The following is a 25,165-nucleotide window of genomic DNA, read 5'->3' as shown; positions in this document are numbered from 1 at the left end:
AAAAATCTGTATTTTGTGACAAGCAGACAAGAGTTGGGATCCCAGCATCCTCCTTGTCGCAGCCTTCCATTTGACATGTTTTCCTTTGCGTGATAAAACACGGTGATGACCCCGAGACTGAAGTGTAAAATCCTGACGATAATTACGGGGCGAGCAAATGACAAACATTACCTGCGCGTCTCCCTCATTTACGGATATTTACGAAATAAATAGCCGCCTCCTCGCAGTGCATCCCGCAATTACCCCATCAGAGAAATGGATGACTGACAAGCACTTTGTGTAATTACAGCATCGGGAATGATTCCGCCGCGACGAGAGAAAAAATGCCGCTTACCGACATCGTTGTCCTTGCCATCTCCGCAGGCGGTCTCCATGGAGGTGTCGCAGCCCGCTCCTCGCCATCCCAGCGTGCAGATGCAGTTCCAGCCGTTCACATCCAGCGTGCAGCGCCCGTTCCCATTGCACAAACCGGGACATCCCTCTGCAAAAAAATTCAAAAACAGACGTTGGGTTAATGGGAGTAGTTGCTAAAATACAAAACCACTGTAAACGGATTGCAAAGAATTAACATTCATACATTCGAAGGTGTGCACATTATTGATGCCGAACTAAACCCAAAATTGAGGGAGGACTATTCCAGTAGCAATCACTGAATATAAGCGGTGTATTGCAGCAAAGTGGTGGAGAGAATGCCCGTTTCATGGGCCAGATGCGTCTGTTGCTGCGTTGCGTCTTGCTTTTTCTCCTTTTTGGATTGAATCGGTAGGCAGGTCAGTAAGCTGCAACTATGTTACATGAGTAGGAAGAACAGGTGCTAAACTACATTTTCCAGGCTCCTTGGGTTGTAATAGACAGGTAATTTGGGCACAGAAGGTGCTGGGGAACTATCTGTAGCCGTAGGGGGTTGGTTAGGGTTAGGCATCGGTTGGGGTTAGGCATTGGTTGGGTGGGTCAGTTAGTGCTAGGCATAAGTGGTGGTGGGTCATTTAGGGTTAGGCATCGGGATGGGAGTGTCAGCGAGGGTTAGGCATTGGTTGGGGGGCCAGATTTTGTTAGGCATCGGATGAGTGGGTCAGTTAGGGTTAGGCATCAGTGATGCTGGTGGTGGTGGGGCTGTCATTTAGGGTTAGGCATCGGTTTGGGCAGGGCTGTGGAGTCAGTACAAAAAATAGTCCAACTCCAATTCCTTTATGAAGTCGGTTGATTTTTTTACTGAGTTTATGAAATACAACTCAGTACAAAAATCAACCGACTCCAACTCCTCACTTTATGAAGACTTCAACTCTAAGTACCTAAAAATTGCCTCGACTTCTCAAGTCCACAGTCCTGGGTTTGGATGGAGGGGGGGCAGTTAGGGATGGGAGGGAGAAAGGGTGGTGGGTAGGCATCAGTTAGGGTCAGGACCACATCAGTGGTGGTGGTGTGGTCATTTAGGGTTAGGCATCGGTTGGGGGAGGTCGGTTTGGCATCAGTTTAGGGGGTTGGTTAGTATTAGGCATCGATAGAAGGAGTGTTCAAGTGAGAATGAGGTCAGGATAGGCGAAAGTAAAACAAAAACAAAACAAAAAAAAAAAAATCGGTAATAATTACCAATATTTTACTATAGTAATTACGTAGCGCACAACAGTAGAATATCAGTCATTTTACAAACATTCTACTAGCCGCGCCTTCCAGCGCCCAGATTATGTGTCAACATGAGTAGGTGGGACTTGCTGTTCACAGGAAGTGCACAGTGAGCATTTATAAGATCTCAGTCAAAGGAAACCTGGTAGGCAGAGGAGGAGCCTGTGTGGAAAGGGGTGTGGCAGCTGTAGGTAAGTACAACTGCACAATGTGTTTTTTCAGTTTTGAAAAGTTTATTTCCAAGGTTAATGCCCATAATTTGCACAAGTTACCATGACTGCTTCGATAAGTTACCTGCTTCAATTTTGGGATTAATTGGGCTTTTTAGCTGTATATCTAGGACTCGATGTCTGTTCTTCATTGGATTCACATCCTGCTACTCGTCTGCAAAGACTTAGAAAACACGAACAATAAGACACAGCGCAAAATCAAAGAGTGGTGTGCAGCTACAAGGTGGGGGCGGGTCCCAAGCCCCAAAAATAGAAATGAAAACAACAATGTACCTAAGCGCACTAATGGACAGTGGATGGCTATTCCTGCAGGTGCAGTACTGTCTCAACAAGATAGGTCAGCCGATGTGATGAGCATGAGAAGCAATACAGTACCTCTTCCAGCCGTGTATGTGGTGGGTGGTACCTCTCTCTATGCACAAATCTTGCTGTAATCCCGATATCCAGGGACACGCTGGCGCTCTGCTCAGCGTGGATGGAAACTGACCACGTGATCCCCTGGTCAGCTGACACCCGAACTTCCTGTTCCTGGCTTCTCTGCGCTCCAACAGTGGCTCCAATCCCCGTAGCAGTGAAGGCAACAGCGGCGCTTCCTGGCTGAGGGAAGATGAGCAGACAATAGTGTAAATCTGCAGCCTCAGCGTGGATGGGGGACCCCTGACGAAGGCATAATGCCGAAACTCGAGTCGGGAAGTGAGGCTGCAGATTTTTATGTGCAAATAAACAAGTTTTTATCTAGTAAGTGATAACCCCCTGCGTGGCTCCTTTAAGCGCACAGTGTACACTATTGTCTGCTCATCTTCCCTCAGCCAGGAAGCGCCGCTGTTGCCTTCACTGCTACGGGGATTGGAGCCACTGTTGGAGCGCAGAGAAGCCAGGAACAGGAAGTTCGGGTGTCAGCTGACCAGGGAATCACGTGGTCAGTTTCCATCCACGCTGAGCAGAGCGCCAGCGTGTCCCTGGATATCGGGATTACAGCAAGATTTGTGCATAGAGAGAGGTACCACCCACCACATACACGGCTGGAAGAGGTACTGTATTGCTTCTCATGCTCATCACATCGGCTGACCTATCTTGTTGAGACAGTACTGCACCTGCAGGAATAGCCATCCACTGTTCATTAGTGCGCTTAGGTACATTGTTGTTTTCATTTAAAGACTTAGAAAGCTGAACTTTTAGGCACATTCAGTAGAAAAAGGAAAGGCAACCATACAACGATTGCAGCTGTGTTTGTCGTCCTATATGTGGTTCACAAAGTGGAAATAAGACTTCCAGGCAATTCTGACCAATAAATAGTTAGATCAGGCCTGGACATCGCGTAAATGAGCGTCCTAGACACGAAATGGCCATGATGCAGAGTCCTGAGCAGAGTGTATATGAGAGGTTACTCACCCTGCTCTCGGCATTTCACTGACAAGATCCCCCTTCAACCAGGCGCACCTCTCGCTACTTCCTACTGAGGGTACCTCTGGCTACCTATTGCTAAGGGATCTTTGTAGCTACCTGTGACAGGCAAGGGAAGTAAGGGAGGACAGCCAGCACACTTGTGGTGAAGCTCTGCGGGGGTTTGTAGGTTCATGAAGGGCAAAGTCTAAGGTACCAGGACATCCAGTGCCAGTTGCCTGGCTATGCTGCTGATCCTCTGCCTCTAATACTTTTAGAAATAGACCCTGAACAAGCATGCAGCTTATTGGGTGTTTCTGACATTCTTGTCAGATCTGACAAGACTAGTTGCATGCTTGTTTCTGGTGTGATTCAGACACTACTGCATCCAAATAGATAAGCAGGGCTGCCAGGCCACTGGTATTGTTCAAAATGAAAAGGAAATAAATATGGCACCCTCCATATTCTTCTCACTTCAGTTGTCCTTTAAGGGAGATAGGACAAAGTTTTACATTGGCCTCAAAGGTTTATAGGACATAGCAAGATATAGTCCAGGATCAGCTCCCAGATGGGTAAGATACACATGCTAAAGAGGTTCATTACTTTTGCAGATTGGAAACTTTAGCACCACCATGTTATTTATTATTAAGTTTCTCCATCTGCTTGAAGGAACCGTTATTGTGTGTTTGTGTGTGTGTGTAGTGTGTGTGTGTGTGGTGTGTGTGTGGTGTGTGTGTGCGTGTGCGCGTGTGGTGTGTGTGGTGTGTGGTGTGTGTGCGTGTGTGGTGTGTGCGTGTGTGGTGTGTGTGCGCGTGTGGTGTGTGTGTGTGTGTGGTGTGTGCGTGTGTGGTGTGTGTGTGTGGTGTGCGTGTGGTGTGTGTGTGTGTGTGTGTGTGTGGTGTGTGGTGTGTGTGCGTGTGTGTGCGTGGTGTGTGTGTGTGGTGTGTGTGTGTAGTGTGTGTGTGTGTGTGTGTGTGTGTGTGTGTGTGTGTGTGTGTGTGTGTGTGTATGTGTATGTGTGTGTTTGTGTATGCCCCTTATCGCCTAGCTTCTTTGGATAGACAGGAAATTACATTACTGTCATTTACAACAGACTAAAAAGGGGGATCAGGCCACAGTGGTCAGATCTATGTATCCAGATATCATAGGTAACAAGTCTAATTATTGATGCACTTCCTGGATCGGATAGCCAAACATATAATACTACTTCCATGCATAAGTACAGTTCTACTTTAAGATATCCAACAGTTGTACCTTATTTAGGTATAAAAATTACTAAACTGTCTTCAGAACTGTTTAAATACAATTATGTTCCGCTTCTCAGCGATATCAAAAAGGAATGCCTGACCATGTCTAAGTTTTGGATCTCTTGGTCTGGTCGTATCGCGGCCTTTAACCTCCCCGGCGTTCTATTGAGATCGCCAGGGAGGCTGCGGGAGGGTTTTTTTTTAATTAAAAAAAAACTATTTCATGCAGCCAACTGAAAGTTGGCTGCATGAAAGCCCACTAGAGGGCGCTCCGGAGGCGTTCTTCCGATCGCCTCCGGCGCCCATAATAAACAAGGAAGGCCGCAATGAGCGGCCTTCCTTGTTTTGCTTAGATCGTCGCCATGGCGACGAGCGGAGTGACGTCATGGACGTCAGCCGACGTCCTGACGTCAGCCGCCTCCGATCCAGCCCTTAGCGCTGGCCGGAACTTTTTGTTCCGGCTGCGCAGGGCTCAGGCGGCTAGGGGGGCCCTCTTTCGCCGCTGCTCGCGGCGAATCGCCGCAGAGCGGCGGCGATCAGGCAGCACACGCGGCTGGCAAAGTGCCGGCTGCGTGTGCTGCACTTTATTTGAAGAAAATCGGCCCAGCAGGGCCTGAGCGGCAGCCTCCGGCGGTGATGGACGAGCTGAGCTCGTCCATACCGCTCAGGAGGTTAAAGTATTTCTCCTTCCTAAAATATTATACCTATTTCGCACCTTACACATCCCTATCAATAAAACATGGTTTAATGATATTAAGAAGTGTATCAATTACTTTGTATGGAATGGGAAAAAAATTCGCACCCCATATCATGTAATGACACTTCATAGATCCAAAGGGGGAATGGGGCTTCCCAATTGCGAAACATACTACAGAGCCTCAATCTTAGACATGATCAGACAATGGTGGGATTCCAATTCCCCAAAACCGTGGGTCAAACTAGAACACAGTCTATTAGGATGCGATCTCAGAACATTATTAATAAGCATATGTATGGGGGCAAAGATCCCCTCTTCTCCTTTTCCCACTATCCACTCTGCTCTGAAAACTTGGGAATACTTCGTTAAATATCCCCCACCTATAGATACACCAAAAATCTCATCTCCAACCAGTATATCAGTCCTTAACCATTTCATTCCCGATCTAAATCTTATTCCTTGGACTAAGGCAGGAATAAATTATATCTCAGATATTTTTGAAGGCCAGAGGATTAAATCTTTCCAATCGATATCTCAACAATTTAATCTACAATCGTCCCAAATGTTCACATATCATAGAATTTTCCATCTGATATCCTCAAAAAAATTAGTACCGTTTACTATACAACCAGAAATACTAACCATGTTTAATTTTAACCACTTTGTCCTCCTTGACGTATAAAAACATCAAGGAGGACAGGCGCGCTCCCGCGGCCGATCACGCGCGTGCACGCGCACTCCCGGCCGCGGAGTCGGTAGCCACGGAATCAATGTATCGGGCTGGGGAGCCCGATCATTGATTCCTCTCCCCCGCTGAAAAAGCGACAGCTTCTCTCGGAAGCTTCGCTCTTTCTGAAGCTGTGTCCCTCTAAGCGTACATTGTACGCTTAGAGTGACGTCATGTAAAAAAAATCGAGATTGCCATCTTGTGGCCAAAAAGTAAAACTACAAGCAAATACCCAAAAACATTACACTACACCAATATTTCCCCAAATAAAACACTTTTATATCCCACCCTCCCAAAAATGCCCACATAAAATGTTTAATAAAAAAAAACAAAAAAAACATTACTATAAAAAAAAAAAACATAAATATTTACCTAAGGGTCTAAACTTTTTAAATATCTATGTAAAGATGAAATATTTCTCTCTATTTTTTTTTTATAAGCTTGTAAATAGTGATGTATGCAAAACGGAAAAAATGCTCTTTTATTTCCAAATAAAATATTGTCGCGATACATTGTGATAGGGACATAATTTAAATGGTGAAATAACCGTGACAAATGGGCAATAACAATACGTGGGTTTTAATTATGGAGGCATGTATTATTTTAAAACTATAATGGCCGAAAACTGACAAATAATGAATTTTTTCATTTTTTTTCTTATTCTTCCTGTTAAAATGCATTTACAGTAAATTGGCTCTTAGCAAAATGTACCCCCCAAAGAAAGCCTAATTGGTGGCGGAAAAAACAAGATATAGATCAGTTCATTGTGATTAGTAGTGATAAAGTTATAGGCTAATGAATGGGAGGTGAACATTGCTCGGATGCATAAGCTGAAAACGACTGAGATGTTAAGTGGTTAAAGGGCATTTTAGAGGAGGTATCTCTATATGGTATGAGGTTCTCCATCAGCATCTAACCTCCCCACTTCAGCGTTACGCAAACATCTGGTCTAATGACTTACAGTGCGTTATTAACCTAAAACAACTACTCTTAGCAAACAAAATAGTTAGCAAAATCTCAAAATGCAACACCCATTGGGAAACATCCCGTAAAATCCTATTTAGATGGTATTTAACCCCCAGACGCATGGCTTCCTTTTCTGAGGATCTGTCCCCTCTGTGTTGGAAGTGTGGAAAAACTATTGGCACCTTTGTACATATGGTATGGAGCTGCCCCATAATTTTACACCTTTGGAATAGTATAGAATACTGGATAAAAAGAACCATGATCAATAATTTTTGTATCTCTCCCCAATTTGCTTTACTCCTTATTGGGGCAGAATCACTACCTCCTAAATTTAGACCTGCAGTCTGCCATATAATGTTTGCTGCCCATCATTTAATCTTTTCAAACTGGAAGTCTCAAGATGAAATCCACTTATCCCAAGCCATATCGATCGCACACAATAATATATCTATGGAGAATAGAATTAGAGCTAGGTTGGGCTCTCCACAGAGCAACCTCTTCTTCCCAAACCTACAGGCTCTCTACTAAGGATCCCTTCCTCAAACAGGATACTGGTCACATCAAGATAGAAATCTTTCAATAAGATAAGGGAGTATGTTAGCAAGCTGCAACACAGCTATGGTTAATGTCTAGTTTTTAGTTAGTAGTTAGTTAGTAGTTGTTCTCCTAGAATGTTAATCTAGGAGTAAGAGTAAATAATATTGTGCAACATTACGTATGCCCTCATACGAAACAGTTTAGACCATGCATGAATGTAATACATCCTGATTAGAATTATTGGTATAATCGAGATAACTACCCATCTCAAAGTTAGGCGGGGACATTACTTAGTCCACTGCGCCCGCTAAACTGCCATATTATCTATAGCCCTCTCTGGCTACCCTAAGGGTCATGTAAAAGTCAGAGAGTTCGCTATACTGTCAACGGTTATTATGTGTGGATATCTCCCATTGGAATATAAACAACTTCTGTACTTTATGTATTATGCTTGGTACCTGTTATTATATGTTGCTTGGCTACGTCTCTGTATATACCATGTATCATTATATCTTTAATAAAAAGTTTTATGATGGAAAAAAAAGATATCCAACAGTTACTAAAAGCAGCGCTGTGTCCCTTCCAGACCTGTATCACCTGACCTCTGTGACCCCCGAACTACTGATACTGTTTTGAGATTCTTTATGGCAGGGGTGTCAAACTTATATACAAAGGGAGCCGAAATTGTACAATGGGACAAGGTTGCGGGTCAACCTCAATGTCTACTGGCCACTTTACTCCCTTATAAAGTTTCCAGGTGTCTAATGGCTCCCCTCTAACCCCTATACATTTCCCTGGTGTCTAGAGGCCTCCACCCTCCTATATGCAGTTCCCTGGTGTTTAGTGCTTTCCTCCTACCTCTCCATATGGCTTTTCTGGTGATCTAGGGCTTCACCTCCAGTATAGCTGTGCTAGTGGTCTAGAGTGGGTCAAATATAATGCAAAGTGTGGAAACCACTTGAGGGCCAAATTTAATGGTTCTGAGGGCCAGATTTGGCCCACGGGCCGGAGTTTGACATGTATGCTTTATGGCGATAGGCGAATACAGTAGAATCTCGTTATAGTAAATTCAGACATATTAAACCTCTGGCTACAACACTCAGTTCTCAGGTCCCGACCACACGCCTGTCTGAATATACAATGTATGACCACTTCTGGTATAGCAAACTTCTGATACAGTAAACTACTTAGTAAGGTCACTTGGGAGCTTACTATAAAGAGATTCTACAGTGTATAGCTCTAGAGTGCATAGCTCTCTCGCCTTGCAGCACTGGGTCCCTGGTTTGAATCCCAGCCAGGGCACTATATGCATGGAGTTTGTATGTTCTCCCCGTGTCTGTGTTGGTTTCCTCTGGGCAGTCTGATTTCCTCCCACATCCCATAAACTTACAGATAAGTTAATTGTCCTCCCCCTAAATTGGCTCTAGACTACGATACATACATGATACACACATAGACATAGGACTATGGTAGGGACTAGATTGTGAGCCCCTCTGAGGCACAGTCAAGTGACAAGACAATATACTGTAAAGCGCTGCGGAAGATGGCGCTATATAAATACTAAATAATAATGACCCAAAACTCCAGACTGTGATTAAAATATAGAAAAAAAAATTCCTCCAATCACAGCCTTTTCAGATAAATGTTGGTTGTGATGAGCTTGGGAATGATTTCAATAATGTGTTTTATCATCTGCTGTCACACAGGATAATCTGTTTACACGCTGTTACAGATATCTCCAGCGTCTTTAGTCACTCGGTTTAATACCAGGCTCTAGGAGAAGCAATTAAAGCGGGGACAATGGATGCCGTGCCGCCTCATACAAGCGATCCTGTCAATTTATGTAGAATAAATACATGGTGTATATGGCTGACACGCCGCTAATGGCCTGCGGTGGATCACGATTGTGTATTGTTAACATTCGGGGCTAAATGCATAGACATGTCTGACGGGAGAACATGGTTGCCCATGGAAACCAAACAACTCCTCCCTCTATTTTCCAGTCTGCTCCAACAATTGAAATAGCAGAATGATGCCTGGTACACACTATGCAATTTCCAGTCACATAGACGGGTCGAATCAATTGTTTCCTTCTGATCGATTTTCCAAACACTACTAAACAAAATCGATCAGAAAAGATTCTGCCATTTCATTTGTTGGATATACAAGTATTTTTTTCCTGCAGAAAATTTCAATGCGAAAACTCATATTAAATCGCACAACAATACCATTGACTTATGCAAACAAATTCTGGCAACACTGTGGGAAATGAGTGTGTGCTTAGTCACTGTAAAGCATGCAAAAAACTAGGAATATGACCATAAATAGCACCACACCAATATATCAAAAATATCACAATTTATTAATTATATCTCAAAAAAGCACTATAGAGTATTAAAAACACACATACAATTAAAACACGGAGACATCACAATAGAATGGCTATAGTATATATAGTAAAGCGTTGCTAATAGCATACAATGTAATATTGATCACCTGGGAAGTTCACTATATGAACTCCCTCAGGGGTTGAACCCGGGTTCATAAGATCACGTTAGAAGAAAGTGCAAATACATATACAAAAGTATGAGGTTATCAATAACCATATAACCTGTGCAACCTGTGAAGAAAGTGCATAACATAATAAACAGTGATTATACCCATATATGCTGTCAACAGGATCCCCCTCTCGTGATAAAGCGGCGTGACTGCCGCGAAACCTGTTGACAGGATCCCCCTCTCGTGATAAAGCGACGTGACTGCCGCGAAACCGGTAGAGAAGTCTGCCGGGGGCCTCCTTCTTCTATGGAGACACCACAACGGCCTTCATTATCCCTGGGTCACGTAAGCTTCGCCTTTTCTGCACTCCATGCTACCTATATGGTCCCAGCATCTTGTCACTTTGGCTTTCAGCATATATGGGTATAATCACTGTTTATTATGTTATGCACTTTCTTCACAGGTTGCACAGGTTATATGGTTATTGATAACCTCATACTTTTGTATATGTATTTGCACTTTCTTCTAACGTGATCTTATGAACCCGGGTTCAAAACCCTGAGGGAGTTCATATAGTGAACTTCCCAGGTGATCAATATTACATTGTATGCTATTAGCAACGCTTTACTATATATACTATAGCCATTCTATTGTGATGTCTCCGTGTTTTAATTGTATGTGTGTTTTTAATACTCTATAGTGCTTTTTTGAGATATAATTAATAAATTGTGATAATTTTGATATATTGGTGTGGTGCTATTTATGGTCATATTCCTAGTTTTTTGAATACCATTGACTTGCAATAGATGTGCTGTGAACGCGAATTTCCAGTCATGGTCAGGAGACGACTTATCCTATAAACGTTGGGTGCACAACTTTGAGGGCTGTCGCTTGTCGGCTACGCGTTCTGTTGCTATGTAGAGGGGCAGAGGGATGAGCGGTGCGTGTGTGGTGGCGGGTGGGGGAGTGGCCTGGACAATAGGATTGCTCATCACTGGTGGTAAGTAGATGTGCTAGTCGGATCGCTTGCACGTCGTGGCTGGTGAGCCTCAGTACATGCTTGATTTTTGGCCGAGGTGGTCGTTATCCCCGCTTCAGCAGACTTTAGTCAAGCGTGTGTACGAGGCTTAAAGAGGAACTCCAGTGAAAATAATGTAATAAAAAAAAGTGCTTCATTTTTACAATAATTATGTATAAATGACTTAGTCAGTGTTTGCCCATTGTAAAATCTTTCCTCTCTCTGATTTACATCCTGACATTTATTACATGGTGACATTTTTACTGTGGGCAAGTTATGTAGCTGCTGCATTTTTTTTTGGCAGTTGGAAATTTCCCAAAATGCAGCAAGGTTTCCAGACAGGAAACTGCCAAAGTACGTACTTTTCTTGTTTCTTGTGGGAGGGGTTTCACCACAATATCAGCCATACAGCGCCCCCTGATGATCTGTTTGTGAAAAGGAATAGATTTCTCATGTAAAAGGTGGCTGGATGGTGTAATGGTTAAGGGCTCTGCCTCTGACATAGGAGACCAGGGTTCGAATCTCGGCTCTGCCTGTTCAGTAAGCCAGCACCTATTCAGTAGGAGACCTTAGGCAAGTCTCCCTAACACTGCTACTGCCTGTAGAGCGCATCCTAGTGGCTGCAGCTCTGGCGCTTTGAGTCCGCCAGGAGAAAAGCGCGATATAAATGTTATTTGTCTTGTCTATCAGCTACTGATTGGGATAAAGTTCAATTCTTGGTCGGAGTTTCTCTTTAAGGGCCCTTTCCCGCCGGGCAATGAAAGTCTATGGAGACTTTCATACTGCCATGGTACAGCGTAACGTAACGGAAGTGACGTTTTCGCCACTTCCTCAACGGTAGGATAAAACTACGTTAATGCATGTACTTGTGTCGCTCTGCGTTGGAAGTGATGTCAGTCTATGACGCCGTGTTTTTTTTATTTAAACGTTGAAGTCATGGAGCGCATGATTGGCAACGTATTTTTACAATACGCTTCGGTGCACTTCCGCAAACCCTGAAGCAGGAAGTGACTGCAAGCGCACGTCACTTCCTGCTTGGCCAGATGGTGAATACTGCATAGTAACGCGGTATTCCCCGAAGGCCTGTTTGTAGCGGTGTGGCAGTGTGAACCCAGCCTAAAGGTAGCCATACATCAGGTGATGATGGGCAGATTCAGCCAAGAGACGAATCTCTCTCTGATCGGAAACATGTCAGCTGCCCAAACCACAGACTCCAACACCGGGTACCCAAAATTGCTCTGACTCCGTCTCCTCGACTCCAACTCCACAGCCCTGATATATATATATATATTACCTGTCCTGTGTCTCGGTGCCCGTCCGTCTTCCAAATCAGCCGCTCTTACATAATCACTATGCAAGCTGCCAGCATGGTGTGTGATGTCACACGCGTGCTATGCGCCGGGGGGGGGGGGGGGGGGGGCGTCTATATCGCTAATGTAAGAGTGCCAGATTCGGAAGATGGATGTGCACCGTGACACAGGATAGGTAATGTATAAACACACACATATGTACATGTATACACTGGGGGAACAGCGCCGGCGGTTTCGTCGCTTGTCCCGATATCACTCGCCACCGCGCACATCGACCACGACGACCTGGCATTTTGCAGCATGTCCGATCGACATGCTCACCCGGAAAATGGTCGCACCGTCGGTCGGGCATGCACTTGGTGGCACCAATTTTCATCCAATTCGATTATAATAATCCAATCTGATGGTTGATTGCCCACCAAGTTCCCTGATGTATGGCCACCATTAGTCAGTCCAGCTCTGAACACAGCACAGGACACAATCTCCGGTCCCCATCAGGGGGAAGGAGGCGAATGCAGAGAGGCTGCCAAACAAATTACATGTTAATGAAGTACGGGGTCTATCGAGTGAAGCATTCTGGGAGATATTCAGAAGAGAAACAGTCATAGCTGGCTGCATCATTCCAGCACTGACTCAATTAGCTCACTGAAAAGGGGACAAAGGAAGTCAATAATTAGGAGAGACGAATGAATGTGAAAGATGCCGATATTCAGGCAGGCTCTGTATTGTCTGAACCTGCCAAGTCATTGTTTTCCATTACCCACCTGTCTGCCATGGAATAAAGGGTTTGCATATTACCCTGTATCTCCAGACACAGAGATAGGGCAGCGCTACTTTGCAAGCGGCCGGGCCAAAGTCCGAACTCCTTTATCTCTAAAAACGTTTTCCAGTCTTCCTGAAATTCTGATGCACCTGTTGCAGTGTGGGAGTCCTCTCTCCTCCAGCCCGAGTGGGATTATTTTTTCTTCTTTTTAGTGCAAGTAATTACCTCTCAATGTTATTACCGGTACTTGTCTAAAAAAAAAATCAGCTGTAGGCTGGCTTTTCCATAAGTCACTGTAGGCTTGTGCCTATAGGTGCCTGATGATGGAAGGGTGGCTCACTCTCCTTGCTGAGTGCCTCCCTCCCACCTTACCTATGCAGAATCCAGAGTAGAGCATGAATGAGAGGTTACTCAACCAGCTCTCTGCATTCCACTGATGAGATCTCCCTTCGCGCCTATAGCTAATTAATACTGAAGATAGCTCAGGCTACCTAATACTAAGGCGCACCTCTAGCTACCTACACTACATTATCTACCTACCTACCTATGACAAGCAAGGGAAGTAAGGAAGAAGTGTCAGCTGGGCCAGCCAGCACACTTACGGTGCGGTTCAGTGAGGGTTTGTAGGTTGATGGAGGGTGAAGTCCAGAATGGCAGGACATTTGTGCCTCCTGTGATGTAAATCCGGGCCTGCCAGGGTCACCTGTAGGGACCCGACTGCTAGGGGAATAGGCAGCCTTGTTAGGCTACAGCCCAGCTACACGTTCTGTTGCTATTCATTTGTTCATAAAGGAAGCCGTGTGTACATTACAAGCATGGTTCACATACTGTAGTATCTGGCAAGTTGTGCGGGTGGGTGCAGCTGTTTCATGCAGACGCGCTTCTATGGAGGCTACATCTTCTTCCTGCACCGGCCCGCCCAATCCCATCAGATATGGATGGGAACCATGCTTGTAATGTAGGCACGAGATCCTTTATGCACAAATAAATAAATCTCACTGCAAGCAATGCCTTCTTGTGGCTACCTAAAGCTGACCACTAATGGTCAAATTTGTAGCGAAAAATCGTTAGAACGATCAGAAATTCTGATCGGATTGGTTGTAAATAATCTCCATTGGTGGACACAATCGATTATGAACGAGTGAAAAAAATGTCGCCCGAATGAATTTTCGTCGAACGAAAATTTGGATTTTCTTGGCGGTCGTGATAGATAGGAAGCAATGATTGGTTAGTTGATGGTGTAGTGATCGATTTTTCGTCCGATCAGAATTTCTGATCGCTCGAACGATTTTTCGCTAGAAATTGGTCTATTAGTGGCCACCTTTAGCCTGATGCGGCATAGTTTCAACACTAGTGGCTCCCCTGCAAGGGACACAATGGCGTGTCCCAGCACGGGCGTAGGGCCCGAGGTCACAGCGGTCGCACCCGCGACTGGGCCCGGCTCCTGCAGCCTGAGGGGAGGGGCCCCCGTCTGTGCATGTGTTTATACTGGCAGCGGCTGCGGCGGCACTTAATTAACCTGGCCGGCTCCGGCGGGCTCCATTTGCGGCAGCTCAAGGACACAGTGCGTGCAGACACATCCACGCACTGTCTGCCTGCTGGTCTCCCCACCCTCGCTCTCAGTCTCCTCAGACAGCAGCAGCCACTTCAGTGTGTGTGACTGTTATACAACACACACACACACACACACACACACACACACACACACACACAGTCTGGGCTGGCTCTGATCTCGTCATCTCCTCTCTGCAGCTGCTGTCACTCACGCCATCCTGATCTTCCGGACCGCAGCCTCCATGCTCCAGTTGGCCCTTCACTGATCTCTGGCTGGCCTGGCTCCTCCCACATCCCTCGAGTGAGCTGCAGGTTCAGCCAGAGTCAGTGTGGGAAAGTCGTGTTTGTCGCCTGCAATCTGCTGCCATAGACAGTCAGTGGGGAGGTCGAGGAGTCCGGAGCTTTGTAAGTCCAGGCTGCATTGCCTCTCCTACTGTGTCCCTGTCTCTCTCCCTAGTCCATATGGCTCTCCCCCCCCCCCCCCTTGTCCCTGTCTCTCTCCCTATGGCTGTCTCCCCCCCCCCTCCCGTGTCCTGTCTCTCCCTATGGCTGTCTCCCCCCCTGTGTCCCTGTCCCCCCCCCCCCCCTGTGTCCCCGTCTCTCTACCTATGGCTGTCCCCCCGTCATTGTCTCTCCCTATGGCTGTCTTCCCCCCCCTGCGTCCCTGTCTCTCCCTATGGCTGGCTCCCCCCCCGTGTCCCTGTCTCTCCCTATGGCTGTCTTCCCCCCGTGTCCCTGTCTCTCCCTATGGCTGTCTTCCCCCCGTGTCCCTGTCTATCCCTATGGCTGTCTTCCCCCCGTGTCCCTGTCTATCCCTATGGCTGTCTTCCCCCCGTGTCCCTGTCTATCCCTATGGCTGTCTCCCCCCCTGTGTCCCTTTCTCTCTCCCTGTGGCTGTCACCCTACCTATGTTCCTGTGTCTCCCTGTGGCTGTCTCTCTCCTTGTGTCCTCGTCTCTCTCCCTGTGTCCCGGGTCTCTCTGTCTCTCCCTGTGTCCCTGTCTCTCTCCTTAGCTGTCTCTCTCCCAGTGTCCCTATGTCTCTCCCTGTGGCTGACTCTCTCCTTGTGTCCCTGTGTCTCTCCCTGTGTCCTGGTCTCTCTCACGGTTTCCCTGTGTCTCTCCCTGTGGATGTCTCTCTTCCTGAGTCCCTGTCTCTCTCTCTGTGGCTGTCTCTCTCTCTCTGTCCCTGTCTCTCCCTGTCCTCGTCTCTCTCCGTGTCCCTGTCTCTTTCCCTGTGTCTCTCCCTGTGTCCCTGTCTCTCTCCGTGTCCCTGTCTCTCTCCCTGGCTATCTAAACTGAGGCACCTACTCTTGGCTACCTATACTGAGGCACCTATTCCTGACTACCTATACTGGGGCACCTATTCCTGGCAGCACCTATTATTATTATTTAGTATTTATATAACACCAACATCTTCCTCAGCACTGTACAGAGTATATTGTCTTGTCACTAACTGACCCTCAGAGGAACTCACAATCTAATCCCTACCTGGCTACCTATACTGGGAGCACCTATTCCGGGGTTACCTATACTTGAACACCGATACCTGGCTACCTATACCCTAGGTACCTATACCTGGCTATTTAATGTAGGGGGCCCAGTTCCAAATTCCGCATCGGGGCCCTGAGGTTTGTAGCTACGCCACTGTGTCCCAGCCAGCACAGAACTCAGCTGTCTAAAGACCGCCTACTAACTGTGAGCCAATAACAGTGATCAGGAAGTGAGAAATTGAAAAAAAGAAAAAAAGTCTCTGCTCCTTAAAGGGAACCTAAACTGAGAAGGATAAGTATTTTTCCTTTTAAAATAATAGCAGTTGCCCGACTCTCCTGCTGATCCTGTGTCTCTGATAATTTTAGCCACAGCCTCTCAACAAGCATGCAGATCAGGTGCTCTGACTGAAGTCAGACTGGATTAGCTGCATGCTTGTTTCAGGTGTGTGATTCAGCCACTACTGCAGCCAAAGACATCAGCAGGACTGCCAAGCAACTGGTATTATTTAAAAGGAAACATCCATATCCTCAGTTTAGGTTTCCTTTAAAGGACAACTGTAACGAGGTATATGGAGGCTACCATATTTATTTGCTTTTAAATAATACCAGCTGCCTGGCTGTCCTGCTGATTCTCTGCCTCTAATACTATATACTATTAGCCACAGACCCTGAAGAAGCATGCAGCAGATCAGGTGTTTCTGATATTGTCATATCTGACAAGATTCGCTGCATGCTTGTTCCTGGTGTGATTTTAGACACTACTGCAGCTAAATAGATCAGCAGGACTGCCAAGCAACTGGTATGGTTTAAAAGGAAATAAATATGACAGCACCCATATTCTTCTTACTTCAGTTGCCATTTAAAGGGGCCAGAATCTTTGGAACCAAAGTAGTTAAAGTAATGCTGCAGTTCTATCGATTTCCTGATGAAATCAATTGGCTATCGATATGCTGGGTGTGGTAGGTATCAATACTATTGATTGCTTCTCCAAATCGGACGGCAATCTATAAGTGTATGGCCAAAAAATGACTTAAGGTTCATACACACCTACCAACTATCTGTCCAACTATCTGGCAAACTTTTCTGTTAAGTCCCATTCACTCACTCAACAGCAATCTTTTATGCAGCACAATTATCAGACAGCTTTTGTTGTGAAAAAGTATCTTGCTATTGTTCAAAAAGCTGATAAAGGCCCATACACACGTCGGATTTGCGCGAACGACGGGTCGTTTGAACGTTCCGTCGTTCGCACGTTTCCGCATGAAATCCGGCGTGTGTACAGACTATCGTTCGGGAGATAAGACTGGTTACCAACGATCCGCCGGGCGGATCGCTGGTAACCAGTCTTATCTCCCGAACGATAGTCTGTACACACGCCGGATTTCATGCGGAAACGTGCGAACGACGGAACGTTCAAACGACCCGTCGTTCGCGCAAATCCGACGTGTGTATGGGCCTTAAGACTGATAAGAAGTCAATCCAAATGTTGAATTGACTTCTTAGCAGACTTATCAGCAAGAGATTTTTTTTAGGTGTTTCACAAGAAAAGTTGTGAGAGCCTAAAACACCGCTGTTGAGTGTGTGTGGGGGAACTTGCAAAAAAGGTTACCTTTACTCAACGGTATTCAGACAGCGGAATTGCGGTGGGGGTGACCAGGCCTGACAGCCGTTTCGCTTAACAATAAGCTTCCTCAGAGGCCAGTGGTAAGCACTGGCCTCTGAGGAAGCTTATTGTTAAGCGAAACGGCTGTCAGGCCTGGTCACCCCCACCGCAATTCCGCTGTCTGAATACTGTTGAGTAAAGGTAACCTTTTTTGCAAGTTACTGTGCCTCAAGCTTTTTCTTCTGTCACACATACAAGTTATCCTCATAGATGTGCACGTAGCTTCGGGTTACACTCCGGTAGTGGAGCCAATCCACCTCTGATTTACACCTAGTGCCAGCAGCTTTTTCTCCTTTATTTATACTGAGTGTGTGTATGGGGCTTAACAGAGAAGTTTGCCAGATAGTTGGTAGGTGTGTATGAACCTTTAAGTTTTTACTGGTTTATTGTTTTTGCTCAATGACACATTTATTGAAGTAAGCCAGAGCTAAAATCTATGAACTATTGACCCTTGTTATCACTTTCCCGCTCTCAGAAGTCATTTTCTGCTAAGAAAGTGTTTTATATTTATAATTTCTTATCATTGAGGGTCACACTGTAGTCTGAGCCAGTCCTGACTCAGACAGGAACTGCCACTTACATACCTGATGTTTAACTCTTTCAGGCAGAGAAAGAAAAAAAGGAACACAGCCTAGTTATTTGCGTGCTAGGCACGGTTTATACATGTCTATCACACCATGTTATCCTCGGGTATAGACCGCTGGTACCAGAAGCGACGGAACACCGACGGATAACGATGAATCGCCGCACATACCCGCCACAATCGTTGTCACCGCCGCATGTCGGGAACCTGGGCAACCTCTCTGCCGTCTGTATGACATCAGAGTTCCTGTGAACCAGTCAGGAGCCGTTTTCATTGGCTCCTGACCCTGTCTTTCAATGTAAGCCAATGGGAGGTGCTTACATTGAAAGACACGGCCAGGAGCCAATGAAATCAGCTCTTGACCCGCTCACAGGGCTCTGCCGTCATAGAGACAGGCAGAGCCAGTGAGCTGTGGCGAGAAACGTCGGGGATTCAGCGGCGAGATCGTCGAAAATAGCGGATGTGCGCAGCGGCGCTTGATTGAAATCTACGCCCTGGCAGCCAGATAGCCATCAAAACGGTGAAGATTTCAATCATCAAGGTCCGGAAGTAGTTAAGGCAGTGACAATGCGTTTTCCAATTTCACGTAGTCCTGCGCTTAAAGTCGAGCCGTCCCACATACGATATTCCATGCTCATTCAGAATTTTCCAGATGTAGATCCATTGTAACCGCGGCATGCGGAAGAGAACAGAACGCTATCCACATGAAGAAGACGCAAATGTGTCACTGGAAAGACTGCAAATGACGCGATTCCTGAGATGGCCATAGATTATAATGGCCAGTGTGGAAGTGCGCGTTTTGTTCTATGTGGAAAAGATTTTCTGCATCTCCCCGTCCTCACATGTAGCAGTGAAGCGCTGTACACACTGCTAGATGGATCGGGGAACGTACAGCGATGCTGCGCGAAGAATGAGCGCCCCAATTCATCGTCCTATCTGCAGGAACACGCAACAAGAAAGTTCTAACAATTGCGCAGTTTGTGTAGGAGTCATCAGGGGATCTCATCCTTCTCACGACCGCCTACCGCCAATTAACGGTGGGAAGGTGGCGCCCCCATGTGCCACAAAAGCACAATTCTTGTGCACTTATGCGTTGCGGCGTGCGACGGAAGCTTCTGATCTGATGCAAGGGCTGCAGCGCTGAGCTCAAAGTGGATCCGAGATAAACTTTGACTCATTGCATAATTGTATTCCTTTCATATAGTTTATAGGGCATTCCTTAAAGAGACCCTGTAACATCAAAAAGATTCCCTGGGGGGTACTCACCTCGGTGGGGGAAGCCTCCGGATCCTAATGAGGCTTCCCACGCCGTCCTCTGTCCCACGGGGGTCTCGCTGCAGCCCTCCGAACAGCCGGCGACAGACCCGACTGTCAGTTCAATATTTACCTTTGCAGGCTCCAGCGGGGGCGCTGTGGCTGCTCTCGGCTCTGAACTGCACGGAAATACCCGATCTCAGTCGGGTCTGCTCTACTGTGCAGGTGCCGGAAACTTGCGCCTGCGCAGTAGAGCAGACGACGGCGATCGGGTATTTCCGCCTACTTCGGAGCCGACAGCCGTCAGAGCGCCTGCGCAGGAGCCAGGAAGGTAAATATTGACGTCATCTTTCTTGGAGGGCTGCAGCGAGACCCCTTAGAGACGGAGGATGGCGTGGGAAGCCTCATTAGGATCCGGAGGCTTCCCCCACCCGAGGGGAGTACCCCCTAGGGGATATTTTGACGTTACAGATCCTCTTTAAGCAAAAAAATACTTTCTTTGCCCAGAGCTCCTCCAGCGCCTAGGCACTCTGAGAGCCATGTAGCAAGGGCTTATGAGAGCTCAGTCTGGGCAGGAGGAGGATGAGGTTGCTACCCAGAGATTTCAGAGGCAGAGGGGAGGAGGGAGGAGGAGAGGGGAGTGAAGTTTTCACAGGCTGAGGGGTGGAGATGCAGTGCAGTGTAATGATCACAAGCAGAACATGGCTGCTCTCATTGTATCACAGGAAGAAATAATTATATACTGTTGAAGCTGTTTGCAGCTACATTTGCTGTGTATCTAAACGTTAGATAAGATATATAGACAAGTTTCTTGCTATAGTCTTTCATCTCAGATCCCCTTTAACACATGGAGCCTGCTGTAATAAAAGTCTATGCAGTAAGTGTAGACGATGGAGCTCTGTGCGTCGCGTATGTGCAGACCGACGGGAATGCTGCCCTGCAGGGAGCATGTCACTGAACAGGGGGGGGGGGGGGGGGGGGCGGGGGGCTATATGCATATGACCCTGTTGACGCACTGACACAGGGTCATAAGATTTATGTTTTTTGCATTGCAAGGCATGAGCATCACACCACAACGCAAAAAAAACAAACAAATGCAAAACCGGCCTCAAGCCACCTATACACTTTAAAAGTATGTTGCCCACCATGATCATAAGCGATCATTTTAGCCGACAGTTTAGGAATGACTGCTATACAGACACACTGCTTGGCCATACACATTTATCACCTGACCCAACTAATCCCACGCCTCTCCATCGGTTCTGCTACACACGAGATAATCTAGTACACAGTACGTATGTCACTAGGACATGGATAGCCGCTACAGGCAATGAGACAAAAGTTTGAACTCAAAAGTTGTGTACATGAGGCCATAATTGCAAACAACAGGGAAGAAGAAGACACATCAGATAATGGCTACAACACACAGACAGTATGAAAAGTAAGGAAGGAAGACTGGTACAATACCTTTCACTACCTTATCCAGATAGTGGGCTTGGGGAATAAAAGACAGGACATTTAAGGTAGGGTTGAATAAGTGCTGGGTGCTAGCTGGCTGTGCAGGGGCTACAGAAGCACAAAGGGAAAGAGAAGGAGCCATGTTACAGTGATAGGTTGTGGAGCAGACAGAGAAGGGTGGTGGAACACAAATGCAGGTTGGGTAACCAATGATTTAATACAAGTAACTATACAGGTCAGGCCCACTTAGCAAAATCATCCTACATCCCTTTCCCCCCCCCCCCCCCCCCACGCTCTTCTTTTAAGAGAGAACCTGAACTGAAAATAAAAAGTCAAAATAACTATACACACTCATACTTACCTCCTGTGTAGTCTACTCCTCAATCTCTCTCTCCTCTCCTGCGCCCCATTTGTCCACTGTGATCAGTGGAATTCTCCGTCCTCCCATTTTAAAAATGGCCGTTAACCCATAATAGCTTCCTGATCAGCACACTGTTACACTGTTATATCGCCCACTTGAGCCATAGGGAAACATGGACATTACCTTGCACATTCAGTTGTAACTGACAGCTGCTGATATATAACTGACAGCTGCAGATATATTTCAGTTCTGACAAAATATTGTCAGAACTGGAAGGAATCACTGTAAGAAGAAAATGGTGAGCTTCTGAGAGGAACTGAGGGTGAGGTTAGTATGTAATATTCATTTGCAGCTACGTCATGTGTTTATTTTAAATAATTTTACTCGCTTCAGGTTCCCTTTAAGGTGGCCACCAACGGTCCAATTCCTACCGTAAAATCCGTTAAGCAATCAGAAATTCTGATCAGATTGGTTGTAAATAATCTCAGTTGATGGGCACAATTGATTATGAACGATTATAAAAATAGTCATCCGATTGGATTTCCGTCAAACCAAAATTTGAATTTTCTTGTTGGTTGTGATAGATAGGAAACAAAGATTGGTTCGTTGATGGTGTAGTGAACGATTTTTCGTCTGATCGTTCGAACGATTTTTTGCTAGATATTGGACCGTTAGTGGCCACCTTTACACACAAACCTGTCCTCGAGACCTCTGCCAATCAGAAACAGCAGTCAGATAGAGCTTCCTAAGCTGCTTATAGAACACGTGAAGCGAGAAGGATAAGGAGGCTGCCATATTTATTTCCTTTTAAACAATACCAGTTGCCTGGCAGTAATTCTGATCTTTCATGCATCAGTAGTGTCTTAATCACAGGCCTGAAACAAGCATGCAGCTAATCCAGGCAGACTTCTGTCAGAAACACCAGATCTGCATGCTTGCTCAGAGTCTATGGCTAAACGGATTAGATGCAAAGAATCAGCCAGGAAGCCAGGCAATCTGCTTTGTTTAAAAGGACATAAATATAGCGACCTCCATATCCCCTCACTTTGGGTGTCCTTTACGCTTGTATAAAAAAAGTGCACAGGTGCAGACAAGCACAGCTACACAACGCATTTTCGAATTTGAAAAGCGGAGTTCAAAACACGACTGCTGGAAGATTTTGCCTAATCCAATTTTGGGTTCAGCTGGGTTTTAAAAATATGGACAAATTTCAAGCTGCAACCTCCTTCAGTTTAGTAACCCAGCAGCCCCTTCTCCAGGGGTCATAACCCAGCAGCCTCTTCTCCAGGGGTCATAACCCAGCAGCCCCTTCTCCGGGAGTCATAACCCAGCAGCCCCTTCTCTGGGAGTCATAACCCAGCAGCCCCTTCTCTGGGAGTCATAACCCAGCAGCCCCTTCTCCAGGAGTCATAACCCAGCAGCCCCTTCTCTGGGAGTCATAACCCAGCAGCCCCTTCTCTGGGAGTCATAACCCAGCAGCCCCTTCTCTGGGAGTCATAACCCAGCAGCCCCTTCTCTGGGAGTCATAACCCAGCAGCCCCTTCTCTGGGAGTCATAACCCAGCAGCCCCTTCTCCAGGAGTCATAACCCAGCAGCCCCTTCTCCGGGAGTCATAACCCAGCAGCCCCTTCTCCGGGAGTCATTATCTCAGCAGTAATTCGTTGGGTGAGCCAGCTTGTTTCTGGAGTGATTTCTTTATTTGTTATCTTAACACAGATCTCTTCTCAAGGAATAAGCAAAGTTAAAATCAGCCTTTGCTTGACAGACAGCCTTCAGCAACCAATTTAAAGCGGACCTGAACTCAGAACTTCCTCTCTGCTCTAAAAGATAAGCAACAGCATAATAACCTTTTAAGAAAAAAACATTTCTTTGTTACAGCTAATACATATCCTGCAATCTGCAGTGTGTCTACTTCCAGCTTTCATGGAAACAGACACAGGGTTAACATCCTGTGTTTACAAATTAGCTGCTCTGCCAAGGAAGCCAGCTGACCCATCTTAGAGATTAAATTACAGTGGTCATTAGTCACAGATGAGGGGGGGATTAGACAGGCTAAACTCTCTAAATAAGTACAGGGTGCATTGCTCTGTGTTTTCCTTCTGTCCTGTGCAAGAGTTCTTTAAATTAACCGGGTTTGGAAAATATCCCAGTATTTGGTCAGGGAAAAAAAGTCAACTATCTAAATTATAAATAACTAAAAAAAAGCAGAGCTAAAAATTGCCACACACCCCGGTGACCGATGATAAATAATTCCCTTTCTCCGATAGTCACAATGTTATCGAGCAGAAAAGGCCTCGCTGCAGTCCAAGGACAAATCCCACTTGAGAATGTGGCAGTCTGCAGCTGAACGGACAGAACTCCTTCCCCAGGCTGCTGCGGGGAGATTATATTCTTTCCTCCAGATATCTCCTGTGAATTGTAAAGGAGCCAAAAGAGGAAGTGCTTTAGAATTTACTACGGCACTTCAAAGGAACTGCGTATCGGGGCACGGTTTCTAAGCACAATATTTATAATTCAGTGCAGCGATTATGTGTATGGCAAGACGGCCCCGACATAATCCACCGCAGGGATGAGCTAACATTACCTTAAAGGACACCTGAAGTGAGGGGGATATGGAGGCTGCCATATTCACATTTTAAACAATAGCAGTTGCCTGGCTGTCCTGGTGACCCTCTGACTCTAATAGAGATTGCCCGAACCGTTCGCCGGGCGAACCTCTCTGGGCCTTGTACTACTTCCGGGTCGCTATGACCCGGAGTAGTAAGCCTGCGCTGCCCGGCGGAGCGCGTCCTAGATCGCGCTCCTGTTGCCGGGCACTCTCTGCGCATGAGCGTGACGTCACTCATGACGTCACGCACATGCTCAGAAAGTGCTCGGCAACAGGAGCACAATCTAGGACGCGCACTTCCGGGCCAGCGCAGGCGTACTACTCCCGGTCATAGTGACCCGGAAGTAGTAGAAGGCCCACAGATTTGGAAATGTTCGCTGGCGAATGGTTCGGGAACCGTTCGCAACATCTCCAGTCTCTAATACTTGTAGCCATAGACCAGGCATGGGCAAACTTGGCCCTCCAGCTGTTAAGGAACTACAAATCCCACAATGCATTTGCCTTTATGAGTCATGACTGTGGCTGTCATACTCCTGCGATGCATTGTGGGACTTGTAGTTCCTCAACAGCTGGAGGGCCAAGTTTGCCCATGCCTGCCATAGACCATGAACAAGCGTGCAGATCAGATGCTCTGACTGAAGTCTGACTGGTTTTGCCGTATGCTTGCTCCAGGTGGGTCATCCAGACACTACTGCAGCCAAAGAGATCAGGACAGCCAGGCAACTGGTATTGTTTCAAAGGAAATAAATATGGCAGCCGCCAGATGCTAATCACTTCAGGTGCCCCCGTATGCAATTAACTTCTCCTGAGTTTTCTCCTAGGAGATTAATTCTCATTTTCCATTTAAAATAACTTTTCAGCACTCTGCAATTGAATAGGCACCAAAAAGTCGTTGGAAAATGTCAAAATTATTTGGAGTGTTTTTTTTTGCTTGCTGGGGGTTTAAAAGGCATGATACTGACAAGTGTGAAAATATCACCTGGGAGAAAGTGGTCTAACAGACCATCCCATCCAGGGTGCTGTGCTAATCCAGTAACTAAAGGTGCCCATACACTGGTCAGATTGGCAGCAGATAGATAAGAAATGCATCTGATGATCTATCTGATGCGTTTTTAGAACATTTTTTACCAGGATAGAATTCCAATAGATTTCAGTTTGAAATCTATTGAAATTCGATCTGATGGCATTTTTTT

General features: G+C 46.2%; 1 protein-coding gene across 21 annotated transcripts in view; it reads right to left on the bottom strand.

Moving 5' to 3' along the window:
- The window catches only part of TENM4 (teneurin transmembrane protein 4), a 1,797,006-nt gene that overhangs the window by 129,012 nt on the left and 1,642,829 nt on the right, over window positions 1-25,165 (bottom strand). For all 21 annotated transcript variants that reach the window (XM_068266709.1, XM_068266713.1, XM_068266710.1 and 18 more), the window contains one exon: window positions 335-481. In XM_068266709.1, coding sequence (XP_068122810.1) covers window positions 335-481 — 147 coding nt within the window. The remainder of the gene's footprint in view (window positions 1-334; window positions 482-25,165) is intronic.

Source organism: Hyperolius riggenbachi, chromosome 2 (assembly GCF_040937935.1).
Source record: "Hyperolius riggenbachi isolate aHypRig1 chromosome 2, aHypRig1.pri, whole genome shotgun sequence".
Taxonomy (NCBI): domain Eukaryota; kingdom Metazoa; phylum Chordata; class Amphibia; order Anura; family Hyperoliidae; genus Hyperolius; species Hyperolius riggenbachi.
This window is presented reverse-complemented; position numbering and strand designations above follow the sequence as displayed.